Source organism: Xiphophorus maculatus, chromosome 19 (genome assembly GCF_002775205.1).
Source record: "Xiphophorus maculatus strain JP 163 A chromosome 19, X_maculatus-5.0-male, whole genome shotgun sequence".
In the NCBI taxonomy this organism is placed as follows: domain Eukaryota; kingdom Metazoa; phylum Chordata; class Actinopteri; order Cyprinodontiformes; family Poeciliidae; genus Xiphophorus; species Xiphophorus maculatus.
This window is the reverse complement of record NC_036461.1, coordinates 11,351,975-11,368,380: the sequence shown is the minus strand read 5'-3', so window position 1 is coordinate 11,368,380 and position 16,406 is coordinate 11,351,975. Positions and strand designations below refer to the sequence as shown.

General features: G+C 37.1%; 1 protein-coding gene across 2 annotated transcripts in view; it reads left to right on the top strand.

Moving 5' to 3' along the window:
- dlgap2 (DLG associated protein 2) overlaps nucleotides 1-16,406 on the top strand; it is a 160,499-nt gene that overhangs the window by 117,896 nt on the left and 26,197 nt on the right. The window contains exons 4-7 of one of the 2 annotated variants that reach the window (XM_023352138.1): nucleotides 2,886-2,954; nucleotides 5,425-5,584; nucleotides 7,019-7,235; nucleotides 9,772-13,391. In XM_023352138.1, the coding sequence (XP_023207906.1) occupies nucleotides 2,886-2,954; nucleotides 5,425-5,584; nucleotides 7,019-7,235; nucleotides 9,772-12,086 (2,761 nt within the window). In that variant the 3' untranslated portion in view covers nucleotides 12,087-13,391. Of the gene's footprint in view, nucleotides 1-2,885; nucleotides 2,955-5,424; nucleotides 5,585-7,018; nucleotides 7,236-9,771; nucleotides 13,392-16,406 lie in introns of those variants that run through there. The other variant, XM_023352139.1, reaches the window with a different exon arrangement.

Genomic DNA, 16,406 nt, shown 5'->3' with positions numbered 1-16,406 from the left:
ACAAAAATTCTATATCTTTTGGTTATGTAATGCATAATATTATGTAACATTACTGTGTCAATTGTTGCTTCAGGTCTTTTCAATGTTTCTTCTTTAGCAGTTGTGCCTCTGTTCATTTCTGTTTCCAGTTTGAATCCACACAAATGACTTTTCCAATACTTGCCCAGAACTACTTGCATGGAGAGCCTTTATGCGTTTACGGTTCATTGGACATGTTGGGATGGAATTAGATTGAATTGAAGACAGAAGGTACATAGGTTAGATTTCCTTAGCACTTGTAACAATTTGATGTCCCTCTGGGGCGGTTCTGATGGGCCAAACACAAATCTGACAGCAGCGACTCCCTGAAGCAAATCGTGTTAAAGTGAGAACAGGCTGTCAAGTTGTGTCACCTCCCCTCGTCTTTCCTTCTTTCAAGCTCTCCATCACTCTTACAGTTGACAGGATCTTTGTTTGTCCCACCAATGAAGGAACGCATCGTCATGGGTGCACTGAGCTAGAATAGCCTGAGCACTTGAAGTAAAATTAGATGTCAGTGAATTTGTTAATTAAAGATCATTTACTCACCCTTAACCCCAAACAGCTCTGATTCTGTGAGTTAAAGACCCGGCAGCTTTGATAATCCCACTTCGAATCAACAATTTTTTTGCCAGTCAGACCTGCTGAAGATGTTTAAAAACTGTATAAATGGTGGGGTACTGAGTGACATACAATAATTTTTGCTGTTAGCACTATTCTAAATAATGAATGCATGAAATCATGTGTCACATTTGATAACTAGTAATGACGCAAAAGCTCAGAGGAGCGTTTCTGTTTTGACATATATCCCATCTTACCTTGTGCTTGAGCTAAAAAACAAATCAAGTCACCTCATTTTTGCAAAACAAAAGATTTTTCTTTTGCCATACATAAATGACTGGCTTCGGGCATGACTATAAGTAATTAGTGTTAACACAGGCAATAAATTCAGTTCAATAAATCCTGATGAACGCTTTGTAATTACTCATTCTGACGGGATTGCTTTATGTACAAGCATATCTCCTAAAGTTCTCAGGGTCAGAGCACAATTCCAGTCTATTGATTTGTGCCTACAGCTAATGTGTCATGCATAATTTGAGTGATTATCTGTTTGCACGGCCTTTTCCCAACACATAATTATCTGTATTTGAATGACACTGAACACTGTGGCATTTACAAACCCTAATGCCCAAGGCTCTCAAGTTTCATCAGAAGCTGAGACTCATGCACTCACTCTGGATGGGATGAGCGTGTGGGAGCTGGATGCAGGACATGAGGCTGCACCATCCTTTACCTTTAACTTCTCTACCTTTACTGGTCTAGGGATAGCTTCCTCTTTATTTTTCTGAGTTCCTGCCACAGTAGCAGGCTAATACTTGCCCAGGGTACTGAGGGATCATGTCCTCAGTGCTTGAGCAGCCGGGTGCTTGTGTGGGCATCTGGCCACCGTGGTAACTGACGTACAGGCTCAGCCTTCACAAATTCCCAATTAGATTTAGGTCTGGACCTGGGCTACATCTTTCTAATAAATGAATATGGTTTGAAATAACAATTCTGTCGTAGTTCTTCCCGAAGGGATAATTTGCCTTCTACTTCAAAATTCCACACTACTTCATGTTACTCTGCCACATACATTACCTTCAAAATACATTTAAGTTTTTGGGTGTAAAGTTGCAAAATAAAAAATAAAAAAGTCCAAAGGGTTGATAATAATTAGCACTGTGTTTTCAGAACATTCAGAACATGGCCAGACTGAGTTGTCAACATCTTTCTTTTTAGGAGAACATATATATTTGAAACCTAATATTTTTGTAACACTGGAAAAACAAGTTAAAGAGACAACTTTAACACTTATAATAAAAAGGGAATTTAGTCACCTACTGACAAAAACAATATAAAAATATATAATATTTCTCCACTGACCAGAAAAAAAACACAAAGAAAGCTGTTCTCCCAAACCTGTTTTGATGTATTTTATTTACCAAAACATCATGCAACATAATTTCTGAAACTTCAAATATTTTCTCTTCCTTTTACATTTTGTAGAAGACTTTCTTTCAAACTTTCACATACTTTTCTGTCTCTAAACTTCTCTCCCTGAGGAACACCTTTCCAGAAAAATATACTTGCATCTTTGAATCAGTTCAACAGTTGGCTGAATATTTTTGCTTGTAGAATGACAGACAGGTGAATGTCTCATTCCCCATTGTCCCTCGCCTTGATATCTGCCGACAATGGAAGTGCATTAGCACCAATCAAAAACATTATAGGAAATTTGCTGCAACATGATTTGATAAAAAGCAGCCAACACATTCCCAAAACAGATTCTCTTCGCTCAACTGTAGAGATAATATCTGTGCATGCCAGCTTCAGTCTGATTTTGTCAGTTAAAAGCTTTATTAATTTTTTTTTACATGGTCTCCAGGAAGGGTCTTTTTTTAATTATCCACTCACTAACTTCAGGGTGAGAGAGGTGGTTTATGATGAAGTTTAATTTTTTGTGTGCAAACTGCATTTTATCATTAAATGCTTTTGGTAGGATATGGTGCTAGATGACATCTTTGTGCATTTACAGAAATCATAGCACCCTTCCCATTACACAGCACTTGTGTTTGTGTACATTTTTTTAAATCAAATCATCAACCAGACCATTTTTTCATACTGGTGGTGACACACCCGCACCTTTGGTCATAGTGTATCACCCTAATGTTTGCAGCACTTTGGTGAATACTTCCAAGCAAACATTTAATGGGTTACAAATTCCATTCGGAGCTGTATTTCCATTGGAGTCTTGCTGAGAAACCTCACATCCCATCCAGCAACTACTCATGGAACCCAATAACGTTGTTTTTTTTCTCTACCTACAGTTCTTACCGCCTGGATAAAATCAACAGTGACATGCATAACTACATCACCAATTTTGCTGCAGACTTAAGGTGAATACAGGCTTACTCTTCTGTTGCTTTCATGTTCTCACTGATTAGATTTAACCTTCCTGCTAATATGCAAAATATTGACTGCCAATGAGAGATTGCCTGTGCACAATTAAAGATGAGGTGATAAATATCAAATAAAGAAGATTTGAATAAACAATTTATTTAAATTATTATATAATCATTTTTGAAATAATGGTATAAGAATGTGAAATCATTGCATCAAAATATTAACTTAAATTTTAGTTAATTTTCACTCTGATTATTCTTCAGTGCTCTATTTGAGTGTATTAGTATTTAGTATTTTAGTTTGAGTGAGGATGAGAGGAGACCAGCGTTCTGGATCAGCTGCAGCTGTCTCACTTTTTAGGCAGACCTGAGAAGATACTGATGCAGAAATCAATCTGACTAAACATGGATATGTTTCTCAGGATCCTGCTTGGACATCATTGAACCCTGAAAAGGTTCTGGAGGTGATAGAAGACTGACTTTTTATTTCCTTTATGTGTCTCTGAAAGTTCAGGTCATTACACCCAGATTCTGGTCCTGATCAGTTGTTTCTAGGTGTAAAGCTTTGTGCTGACTTGTGTTCTTTCATCTTTTGGTCCAAAAATAATTACTGATTTATAGAGCCATTTCAAGCAGGGTTATGTATAATATAGTACACCTTTTAACACCTTACTGCTCAGTTCATCAGTATTTGCGGCCTTCATACATCTGATCTTTGTGAAAAAGTGGTCTGGTTTGAAGTTTGTCTCAAGCCATACAGGTGCTTTAATTAGATCAGACTCAGAGTGAACATTTTGGCCTAAATTCATCGTGTTTTGTGTGATCTAACACTAAATCATGCACATTACCTTGAACATGCCATCTTAATTTTGTGACATAGTGACAGCATCATGCTGTGGATATGCTTTTCTTTTGCAAAAAAAAACTGTCAGGATTCTCCTACAAAAAAGATTTTTCATTTCAGTTGGATTTTCCTGGTTATTATTTAGATTTGGGCATTCCTGGGTGAAATGTAAATGGAGGCAAAACACTTGAGACCCAGGCAGAGGTTTACCCATATACTATACAACCAAAGCTACTATGGAATGATTTTGTCAAACTCATCCATGTGTTAGAATGCCCAGTCCAATTGAGAATCTGAAAAAAAGAGTTTAACATTTATCTCAATCTGATTGAGCTTGGGGTATTTTCCCCAAACAATGAACTAACTTTTCTGTGTCTAAATGTTCAGAGCTAATAGAAACATGCACTATGGCTCAATACATTACATGCCAACATTTTCAGGTTTCTTTTTGTAAAAAAATCAAATAAGACAAAGTCATAATTTCCTTTCCTATCACATAAATTCCAGTTAAAATACGTTGACGTTTGAGTTTGTAAAAATTTAAAAAGCTGTATATTTTGCAAGGTGGTGTACAGAGTACAATCGGTATTGGAAAACTGCAAATATTTAAGAGTCCCTCAAATTCTGCCTATAACTGCCTATGTCAGTATTTTGAACACCAGATATAAGTAATATGCATTAATACAGATAGTGGAAATCATCTTACCACTACAGCACAAGATATTATCTTCGGTCTTCCTTTTTTCCACTCTTGGGAGTATAACCAGTTAGCGCCAAAGACAATAAATGCTGCCAATAGCATGTCAAGTTGCATTGTGTTTAGGTATTCCAGATTGATAAAAACTGCATTTTTTCTCTTTTCGCTCAAATATTTTAGTTTTGTGCTATGTGAAAATGTGCAAATGATCACATTTTCTGTGAATAACTTGCAGTCATGTTCTACAGAAATATTCCCAAATAGATGAATCCATTAATACCGAACAGTGAATAGGTAGGAGTCCACTGTATTTGTCTTCGGTTAGAATATTTTATCTGATGGGGTTAATTATATAATTAGCAAATTTTCCGGGAAATTGGTTGTGAACTTTTTGACATTTTCCTGTTTCTAAACATTAGTGTTTATTTGTAAAACAAGCCTAGGAAAAACTTATTCATTATTGCCAGCTTTTAGAAACAGACCCAACTTTACTTTCCTAAAGTGTTTTACACCATATTCATCAGTTTGCATACAGCTGGTGTCTTCCTCGTCTTCTCTCCTGCAAATTTTCTAACCAGTAATGACTTTCTGAGCATCTCTCGCCAAGTACATTTAATTGACATGGCTGACTCTGGGGTGATCTTTCAAAATTGCTTGCTCGCTAACTAGCTGCTGATTTGCATTTCCCTCATTTCCAAGCATTGATCGGATGTTTCTGCACAACAGAAATCGAACTGTCTTACAAAGGACACCAACAAGCATATCACTGTAGCAAAGGAAAGGGCTTCCCTTCTTGAGAGACACATGAAACTGGTGCTTACACGTTACACCAGTTAAAGAAATTAGATTGTATTTAACTGATTTATAAAAAAACAACAAAAAACAACCTCACTGACATTTTCTTATTCTCTTTGTCTATTTAGTCAGAACTACCACTTGCAGGCTACCAGGGAAATACACCCTAGCCTTGCCTTGGATCCCTCCATCAACTACAACTCGCCCAAGTTTCGTTCCCGGAACCAGAGCTATATGCGGGCTGTCAGCACGCTTAGTCAGGCTAGCTGCGTCAGTCAAGTGAGCCAGGTGAGTGTGCAGCATAAAATCTGCAACATGTCTTTCAAATAAAGACAGCTGAAATCTAAAGTTAATGAAAATCAACACTACTTTTTACATACATACATGACATAGATACAGTATATGTTTTGGGTTTTTTCTGATTTTAATTTAGCTACATATATTTTATGCAGTTTGTTTCACACTGTTAATCTGTACTAATTAAGACACTCAAACAGGTTGCTGAGATATTAATCTACTTCTTGGAAAAAGAAGCTTATTGATTTGTTGTGAGTACTAAAAGCTCGGCTAAATCCCCTCTAAGTCCAAATCTCAGTAGAACAAGATGTTTATCTTCATGGTTCTTCATGTTATCTGATGGGAATATAAAATTGTTTCTGATCTGTACACTGTTTGTGATGAATCGGTACCAGAGACATTACTGAATATGTTATACCCACAGCATCACAGGATAAGATTAAGCTCACAAACATTTATATCCCATTGTCTAACATTTACAGAGAGCTGGGCGCACTGTAATGCATCTAAATGGCATTAGCCCACAGGTCCTCATCTTATACATGGAGGAAATTTTGTATTGAAAAGAAAGCTTTTCCACTGATTTATTAGTAATACTTATTTTAAATGATTATGGAGAAAAAAAATGTTTTGCTTAGCATTTTATGACAAACCACTTTACTTCTCCTTAAAACCAAAGAACACTCATTTGTTATAGGTTATACATTTCATCTTTAACATTTTTCCTTTTCATCTGTCTTCAGATTTGTAGCTTACAACAGCTTTATTTATTTACATCTCAGAAATTGAGGAATATGCTTAAATGTGTGAAAGCCAGATGTGATAGGGAGGGATGACATTATGATTTAAATATTTAACTGGGACACGAATGCATAACACTAATTTGAGTTTGCAGTGTGACTATATAGTAATTTATTCATGGAGGTGGAGAAAGTCAGGAGGGCTGTTGTTTGAAAGGAGTAGCTCGGATGCCACTCTGAGGAGCTCTATGCAGTCAATTCATTCTTTGGATTATTTTGTTGAGAATTAGATTAAAAAAAACACACACACTTGGTGGTCTGACTGTTGAGTCTGCCTGAGCTAATAAGCTGTGTACTGTGTTCTTAACCCACAGCTCTAGGTTGTTCAATTTACACCTAAGATTCCAGTTAATTCATAATCAATATGTAAAAAGTATTTCCAGCAGAGAAGGTTTTTGGTGGATCGGGATAACTGTGTCACCCATATTTCCTGTTTAGATGATCTTTATAGGGAAAAAAAAACTCAATACAAACTTTTTTGTATTGCCAGAAGACAGTTACACATTCATTCCCATTTATAAGGTTTGTCAACACAGCAAGAGATTTCCAGATGGTGCAGTCATAGATTTGTATGTTTTCTGGCTCCAACATTTGGAAGAATAACTGTGTCTATTGTTTCCTTCAGGTTAGTGAAACTGAAGTAAATGGTCAGTTCGAATCTGTGTGTGAGTCGGTGTTCAGTGAGGTAGAATCCCAAGCCATGGAGGCACTGGACCTCCCTGGATGCTTCAGAACCAGGAGTCACAGTTACCTACGAGCCATCCAGGCTGGATACTCCCAAGATGATGACTGCATCCCTCCCATGGCATCCACTCTTACCTCCACTATCAGGTCAACCACAGGTGAGGACAAGTTAGACAGTCCAATAAATACATCATGGAGTATTGTGTTTTGTGAGAAAAGGATCTAACAAATTAATGCAAAAACATTTCAACTTAAATTTGTAGTAATGGATGAGTATAGAGCAGTTAGTAGCAACTAGTTCTTATATTAGCTGCATGAATCACTTTTTATGTTTCCATTTTTGTGGATTATTGTAATTGCAGCTTGTGAGTTATGGTCATTTTGGAAACAGTCCTTGATTTGCTCATCACTTCAATGCATCGGAGAGTAAAGCTATGAACCCTATTGAAAATCACAAATTGTGTGAAATGACAATCAAGTCAGAATAGGGACACAATGGATTCTTTCACTGACTTTTCATATTGAGTTTGTGGTTTAAAGGTAACACATGGTGCATTTGCTTTATACAGAACCTTATTTTTTTATATCCAAAGTTCTGACTGTGCTAAAGAACATTAGCTCCAGAGTGGTAAACCCTCTCTATGGTTAAAGATTTTTGCATTACCCAATTTATTTTTCCAAACTCATTTTAAAACTTTGTGCTTCCACAAAAAAAAAAAATTAAAATCTCTCAACAGAGCTCAAAGTTATCGTGTCTAAACTTCAGTACTGAAAGATGTAAAGATGATAATGATTACACTGTAAGATATACTGATGCTGATTAGTTGGTACTGAGCCTTGGTTATAATCTACTGGTACGCTCAACTTCATTCATGGCTGCTGGATTCACAGATGAGACAAGACTGCTTTGAAAGGATGAAGAATATAAGAAGAAGAATAAGGCTCGAGAAAACGTATGAATGGATGCTGCTGACAGACTGGGGTTTTGTAGGGAAAGTTAGAGGTCTGAACATCTGGAGATGTGCTCATGGTTAAACAAATGTCTGCTTACACTGCTTTCTCAATACCCTTCAAAATATTGCATCTGTAACAGACTGAGATCTGTGCAAAATTGATTCAGCTGCTCTTTTCAACAAAGGGCAATTATAGCTTTGATTCAGTCTGTCTAATTGGACTTCACTGTTTCAATAGGGTTCATGCTATACTTTCCCGATTGACTAGAGAAGGTTTGGAAGCTTTGCTCATCTTTACTCTTTTTACTGCACAAAGTTTTTCATTGTTTCTTTCTCATCCAAAAGCTGAAGAATAGAAGTGCAATTATTTTTCACAGCCCTTTTTATTACAGATTCTCATTTCATTGATGGACTTTTAAATCAAAAAATTTCAGCTTTGTGCATTGAAAAGTTGTAAAGAATGCATGACACAATTAAGGTTGAGAAGGCAGTGTAAGCTATTACTTGAAATGGATCAAAGCGGGAATAAATGATATTATCCATGTTTCTAGAACTGTATTGACATTTATAAAGTGAGAGTTCCTCACCAGATATTTCAATACAATGTATAAAATGACACAAAATTAGCATTTCTTGACTGTCTGATGTTAAACAAGACTACATGTTTATGTTTTAGGTCAGCCCTAAGTTATTTTAGAGCTAAAATAATTAGCCCTATTTGCCAAATGTCACACAAATAAAAAGTAGAGATGTTTTTTCAGCTTTTCTTAAGTCAAGCATTTTACCTAAATTTCCTTGCTATGTAGTAGAATTGCATTTTCACTGTATCGCATGGGTCAAATATTTTGGGTATTTTTCGGCAAGCTTATCACAATCGTTTTTCTGGAATTTTGACCCATTCCTTCTAACTCACTTTCCGGGTGTGACCGAGTCAGGTTTGTTGACTGTTATGAACACACACCTTTTCAGCAATTCCCACAAGTCATCTATATAACTGAGCTCAGGACGTTGTGTTGGCCCTAAAAATCCATTTTTTTTGGTACAGCTTCACCTACTGTCAGGGCCTGATGGTATCTGAAGATGTTGCTTAAATATGTTCACTATATTTCTTTATCAAAAAATAGGACTTGTCTCTAAATAATTAGAACATTGTCATAGAGTGCTTTGTAAACTCTAATCAGGCCTTTTTATATCACCTTTGAAGCTGTAGCTTCTTCTTTGCAGAAAGTCGTTTTAGCCTGTGCCTGTACAGGACTTCTTTCAATGTGGACAATGATTCAAGTAGTGTGTCATAAAATAAATTTACAGCTGTACCTTGAGAAAACGCAGATGCACTATAAAGCTATGAAATATTCATTGTGGCTTTTCCAATTCAATGAAGGCATTTTGCTCCTTCATTCATAAATATGCAATTTATGTAAGTAATTGTGATAATCCCAAATGACCTAAAATGCAAAAGTGTAGTCTGGTGTAAAGTGATAAATTAAAACAAACAAACAAAATGATTGTGTCTTTTCATACAGTGTATGTACTCTACATGTCTGATTTCAAATTTACTTAGAAGCTAATTGGAATAATTCTCTTAAATTATTGCTTGAATCCTGATATCACAGATATGTCTTGTTTTGACTCAAGGCATTCATAGCATGACATAATTTTAACTATTAAAAGCACAATATCTCCAGCTGTTCATTCATACCTGTGGCTATATTACAGATTCATGTTTACATTTGTCTTGCAGACAGAAATTATGTGCAGGAAGAAACTTGTTTGCCTGATCAAGACAGTATACCTGAGGATTTGGCAGATGCAGCCCCATTGACACATGATGATCTTGGGTGCCCCATCAGAAGAGACAGGCTTTACAACCAAGATGCTGTGGGGGCTACTGCAAAACCCATATCTGGGCCACCTGTTTCTCCAAGCCTCTTTCGATCCCCAAGATCTAGTGCTCCTGAAAGACCTTCACCAAAAGCAATCCAAGCTAGTATAAAAGAGTCTGCCACATTAGCTGCAGCTATCAGCATGCAGTGGAAGGAAGAAGTTTCCGCCATGCGTCGAGAACTGGCTGAACTCAGGCGGGATCTATGTAAGGAGCTTCGTGCTTTCAACAGTAATTTCAACACTTTCACACAGCATTACAACACATGGTCTCCTCAAGGTGGTGGAATGGCAACAGGAACTGGAGCAGGCTTAGGCAAAGGTGTTGTAACTGGTTCAGGAACAGGAACAAGAGTGGGGACAGGCTTTGGCAGAGAAGGAGTTGCAACAACATCCACAGACATAGGGATTGGGGGAGCAAGAGAGAAAAATCCCCAGATATCCAAAGTATCTGTAGGGATTCAAGCCAGAAGCAAAGCCCTGGTAAGACAAAGCACTGCAGATGCAGCTGTTAACTGTCCAGAGGAGAATGAGGAAAAGAAAAGTTCTCGCCGAAATTTGCCAAAACAGCTTTCAATGGACCCAAGCATTCTTGCTTGTCCGCAGTCCATGTTTGTAGAGAGTGCCATCCCACTCTCTCTAGATCCAATACTTCCTTGCTCAAGTAGAACAGTTAAACCAGAGCCAATTGATTCCTCTATGGTATCGTCCACATCTAAGCCAGACTTAGAACTGCTATTCAAAGATAATGTAACTTCATCTGCTTCTCTCACAAATGAGGCAGTAATCACTCAGGAGACAGCTTTGCTCTCATCAGAAAAAGTCATCGAACACCCTCAGGATTCATCTACAGTGAAACAAGAAATCCTTATCACTCATCAACTAATAGATGTGGGCCCAGCTAATGAGTCCCTTTCACTTGCTAAACAATCGCATACTGATGATACAAAATCCCAAGTCCCAGAACAAATTGAAAGAGACAAGATAATACTACCATATCCAGTCCCTACAGTTACTGTGTCTCCACCAGAGGAACATGATTATGACATAACCCCAAATCAAGAGACTGATGATCCTGTCAATGTTGAGAAGCCACAGGCCATCCATCAAGACCCACCCACAGAGTCTTTACATCTTTCAGGAGAAGAGGGATCTGAACCTAATGATTCAACAGAGATGGGGTCAAAAACATCAAAAATAACCTTGGTGTCTTCGTCAAACCCTCTCAAAGATGCAACACCAGTTTGTGACATTCAGTCAACTGATTCTGATAATGTTAAACCAAATTATTCAGAAACTGGGATCAAATGTCCATCTATAGTGGTCTCAGAGCACTTTGATGTAGTATCTCCAGCAAGTTCAACTGATAGTGACACAAATTTTTATCCTAGTATCAGTGATCCTGATTATCCTTCTGAGACTCCTCCAGAGCAAGTAATTCCTGGTCCAGCGTTTGCTTTCAGTTCAACAGAATCTCAGCCAAACACTGACCCAGAATTCCAAGACACAGAGTGGCCACCTCTTCCAGAACCGCTGGATAACACCCCAATTTATCATGCTGATTTAGTCCACTTTGATATAGTCATGCTAACCTCACTGGATCAGGATGACCTTGATTCTGTGTTTATGGACCCTGAACCAGAGCCTTTCAACCTGAGTCCAGATTCATCATTTAATGTTGATGATGTTGAACCTCCTTTATACCAGTTTGATTCCCAGAGTTCCCCTTTACCAGATATAGATACTTATGATGATAATTCAGAAATACCCAAAGTACTAATTCCACAGGTCACTGTTACAATTTCACCACCCAGTTCGGTATCCCCAGATTCATCATTGGAAATAGACTATGGACCTACAAACTCAACACCAGATCCTGCGCTGCCTGATACAGAACCATCATCACCAGACTTTCAAGAAGTTCCTTCATCAGATGATGTGATGACCGAGACACTGGAGTGTGTGGCTGTATCCCAGGAGACTGCAGGTCATGTTGAAGAGGAGATCACAGGCAGTTCAGAGAGATCCTCGATGGAGCATGGCTTTTTGTGGTACAGATGGCAGAAGAGAGAAAAAAGGAGAGACAAAGTGCGCAGGAGTGCCAGTGTTGAACTATGGAGTGGTAGATATGAATACAACAGTTCAGAAATCACATATGTGTCTCTTACCCTTTGAGCACATACCTCATTCTCAGCAGACAAAATGTAGCTCAAGTTATATTTGAAGGTCATTGTAGCATCGAGTGATTTGAAGTACAATACAAGGACCTTAAAGAGGCATTGGAGGAACTACTTGTCTCTAGAACATTTTCATGAAGAAGTATTGGAAAGAAAGGGATTGCCAGAAACAAAACTACATTTCATGGATGACAGGACACAACAGGAATGTAGTGATGCCTCTGTGGTGGCAGATATGCTGACTGTATTTAATATTCTTTAAACCAGTGGTTCCTAAACCTGGTCCTTAAGTACCCTTGCTCTGCATGCTTTAGACTTGTTTCTGTTCCAACACACCTGATTCAAATGATTGTATGGCCTCCTCTCCAGCCATCATATGCTGCAGAAGACTGTTAATCAACCATTTATTTAAATCAGGTGTTTGGTTAGAAGCAAGGAGACACCTAAAAAATGCAGGCTACGAATACTTGAGGATAAGGTTTGGGAACCACTACTTTAAACTTTAGAAATATAATTAAGCAGCTATCATTGCTGTAAAGCATCATCTGCGACATTTTTAAATGTACTACTTAAAATCTTGAAACAAACTGATTTGAAATGTTCTCGTATTGTCATAGTTTTACACGTCTGTTTAAAAAGAGACGCTGGTTAACTGGTGGTACAAGATCCTGACAATCGTTGTAAAAACGATAGACACTTTCTCTGAATCTATTTTGAGCTGCTTTGCCACTCTAATATGGAGTGAAACATGTATTGGTAGTTATCATATAACTATAAAGGTGCACGGTTTACCACGTGAGCTGTTGGATGGACTTCTGATGCTGTGAAATGCTGTTTGCACAATCTTAGAGTGAGATTGACCACTGTACTGTAACAGTTGTAACAAGACAAGCCAGAGGGAAGTTGTGAAATATTATTTGTAGCTTGAAATGGTTAGAAACCCTCCCCACATTAAAGCTAACTTGAAAAAAAGTTGCTTTTTTTTATAAGATATTATTGTCCATCATTATATTCATTAACATGTTAAGATGTTAATCAGTCATTATTGGTTGTGCAAAACGCAAGTCTGCCTTTCATTCGTACAATTTTCCAAAATAAAGGCAGATTAAGGTAAATAGTTAAATATTACTTTTTGATGGAGTAAATTTTTAATGAAACAACTGTATCTAATTGGAAACCGAACTAATAATTCACCCTTTTGACTATTTGTGCAGTTACAGTACAGTTTAGATATGTAGCATTTTTGGATGCAAAACAAAATCGCAAAATGCACACAAACACTCTGGTATCTACGGTGGCCGACAGGTGCAAATGCGCAGCAAAAGAGAAAACATGCAAACAAAAAAGAAGACACCCCCAAATGAAATGCAGCAAATAAAAAGAGAGACGCAAACACCCCCGAATGAAATGCAGCAAACAAAAAGAGAGACGCAAACACCCCCGAATGAAATGCAGCAAACAAAAAGAGAGACGCAAACACCCCCGAATGAAATGCAGCAAACAAAAAGTGTTGAAAACGGAAGTGCTCCAGACCACTAGGGGGAGTCAAAGAAAATAGTATTCATTTCTATGGGACCAGATGCAAGATTCAGAGAAAGAAATTTGAAAGAAAGTAAAGGTATCTCTCTGAATCTTGCATCTGGAAAGTGTGATTATTGTGAGAAGTCTGAAACAATAGAGCATGTTATTTTAGAGTGTTGTAAGTATGAAGAAGAGAGAAGATGCATGCTGAGAGAGTGTGTAGGTATTAAAGAAAGGTTAAAGAAAGGTTTAATTTAATAGAATTTTTGAGGAGAGATTTCGGGAGTAGACATATTCAAATAATTATTCAGTATCTTAAAAAAACAAAGCTATTTCATAGGATATGAGTAGAGCAAGTTGGGTGTGAATGTGTAAAGAATATCAAAGAGGGGTATATAAAGTTATAAGCAAGTTGGATAATATAAGCAGGTGTGTATGTGTGAGGGTATGTTTAATCAGGAGTTAATGGAGGGAAAAGGTAGAAAGTGAAAGTTTATAGACCATCTCGAACCACACTCCGTACTGGTAAGTGGCGGTAATGCTACTGTAAGTTTGTTGCCAACCGCCAATAAATACCAAGAAGAAGAAGAAGAAGAATCTTGCATCTGGTCCCATAGAAATGAATACTATTTTCTTTGACTCCCCCTAGTGGTCTGGAGCACTTCCGTTTTCAACACTTTTTGTTTGCTGCATTTCATTCGGGGGTGTTTGCGTCTCTCTTTTTGTTTGCTGCATTTCATTCGGGGGTGTTTGCGTCTCTCTTTTTATTTGCTGCATTTCATTCGGGGGTGTTTGCGTCTCTCTTTTTGTTTGCTGCATTTCATTCGGGGGTGTCTTCTTTTTTGTTTGCATGTTTTCTCTTTTGCTGCGCATTTGCACCTGTCGGCCACCGTAGGTATCAAACCTTCTAAACATGCAAACACATTGCTGGATTGAAATATACAGTATGTAGGGGTACAAGCAAATTTTTAGTTTTCCTTGGTAAATATATTTCTATTAGGCCAAGCAACATGAAATCAGCACCGTATGTTGTTTTAAATTCAAAGAAATCAAAACAAGTTCATTTAGATTTTGTGCAACTGGAATGCAAAACCTGTGCAAAGATAGTCAGTGCAATCACATCCAAGTGATCAGTTTTGGTTTCATCAAACCATACAACATTCTCCTACAAAAAAAGGGGTTGTTTATGATTTTTGCAGAAAACATTAAATAACCTTCAAATGTTTGTTTGTTTGTTTGTTTTTTTCTTCAGCAGTGGAGTCTTAAATTGTGAATATTCACAAAGATCACTGCTTTTGGGCTCATCACTATATATTTACTTTGAAAAAACTGAAATTGTTACCTAATCATTTGCATGTGGTCCTTTGCTCTCAAATCCTAGGAGAACTCATCTGTTTAGAATTTTGACTACAAGAAATTTCAAAAGGAGGACCTGGTTGTGACTGGTTAATGGTAAATTGGTGTCTTAAATTGGTGTACCAATGGGCACAGAATATAATACAAAAGTAAAGAAAGCACTCCCTGCTTGTACCCATGATGAGATGTTTCTTGAGTGATGCTTTTAAAATTGGGAATCTTTTAATTGACCATCACTAATGATTAAACTAGCTGATGTTAGAGGATAGGATCACTTTCTAAAAAACACAAAATTTCAGCTAATTTATTAGCTTTTTATGCCTTTTTACCACTTTTCTTCATACTTATTCCCTTGGCCATACCACCTTCACATGAACTTATAAAGGACTTGTTTTGGTTTCTTTGTATGTGCAGATTGCTACCAACAATGGATGTGATTTACTGAGAAAGATATTGATGTGTGTAATCACATCAATATCCCATCAATATGTGTAATCACATCAATATCCCTGTCTATTCCTTAATTTGAGAATATATAAATACTGTACATAAATTATTAATTAATAACTTGACTTGTCTGATTATAACAACAAACATAGCAAGAAGTGTTTGTGTATTTTTTTAATTTAAATATATCTTTTTCCTCAGGAATCAAAGTTTGAGAATGTAATACCAATGAGACATAAGTGTAATTACTTGTTGAATTGTGTTTCTTCCAGAAAAAAAATTGTGCACCATTGAGTGGCTATTTTTAACATGTGTGACACTGAATGAAGAAATTACTGTTATAATGGTGCATGACTGATGATTGCCTCAATATTTTGTGCATTTCATATAACGTGCCTCAGTCCTTGGTCCAGTGCATTTTGATTTTCAGCACAATGAAAGGAGCCTCCACAGAATTCTGTACCATTAATAGTCTACAAGCCACTCACAGGATGTATTCTATATGTTCTCTCAGTCTGTTTAATTGGCTCTATATGTAATAGTCAACTCAAATGTGGATTCTTATAAAGAGCTTTGGATCCAAATTAATTTTCAAGCAGAACATCAGAAGAAAATCTTCTTGCGTATTATCTTGAATTGATATATATATATATATATGCAAAGCACTTTATGAAGGTTTTCTTAATTGGATGAATCTGAAAGGTTTACGAAAGGCAGGGAAGTTAATTGGGGTTTTTCTGATGCATTTATTTTAAACATATTCACCCAATGCGCCACTTTTTACCACCCTGGGCCTCTTAAGTGACATATTCTTCTTTTGTAAAATGTTCTCGCAAAGTAGCACACTGGTATTATGTTTACATGTAACATGAAGTCCAAAAATACTTCAACAGTCAGTCATCCTTTGAGAAACACTGAATTGTTACCGATGAGCCGTTGACTTGGGTTTGTCATTATGAAGGATTTACTATGTTATTCAACTGCAAATAAATAT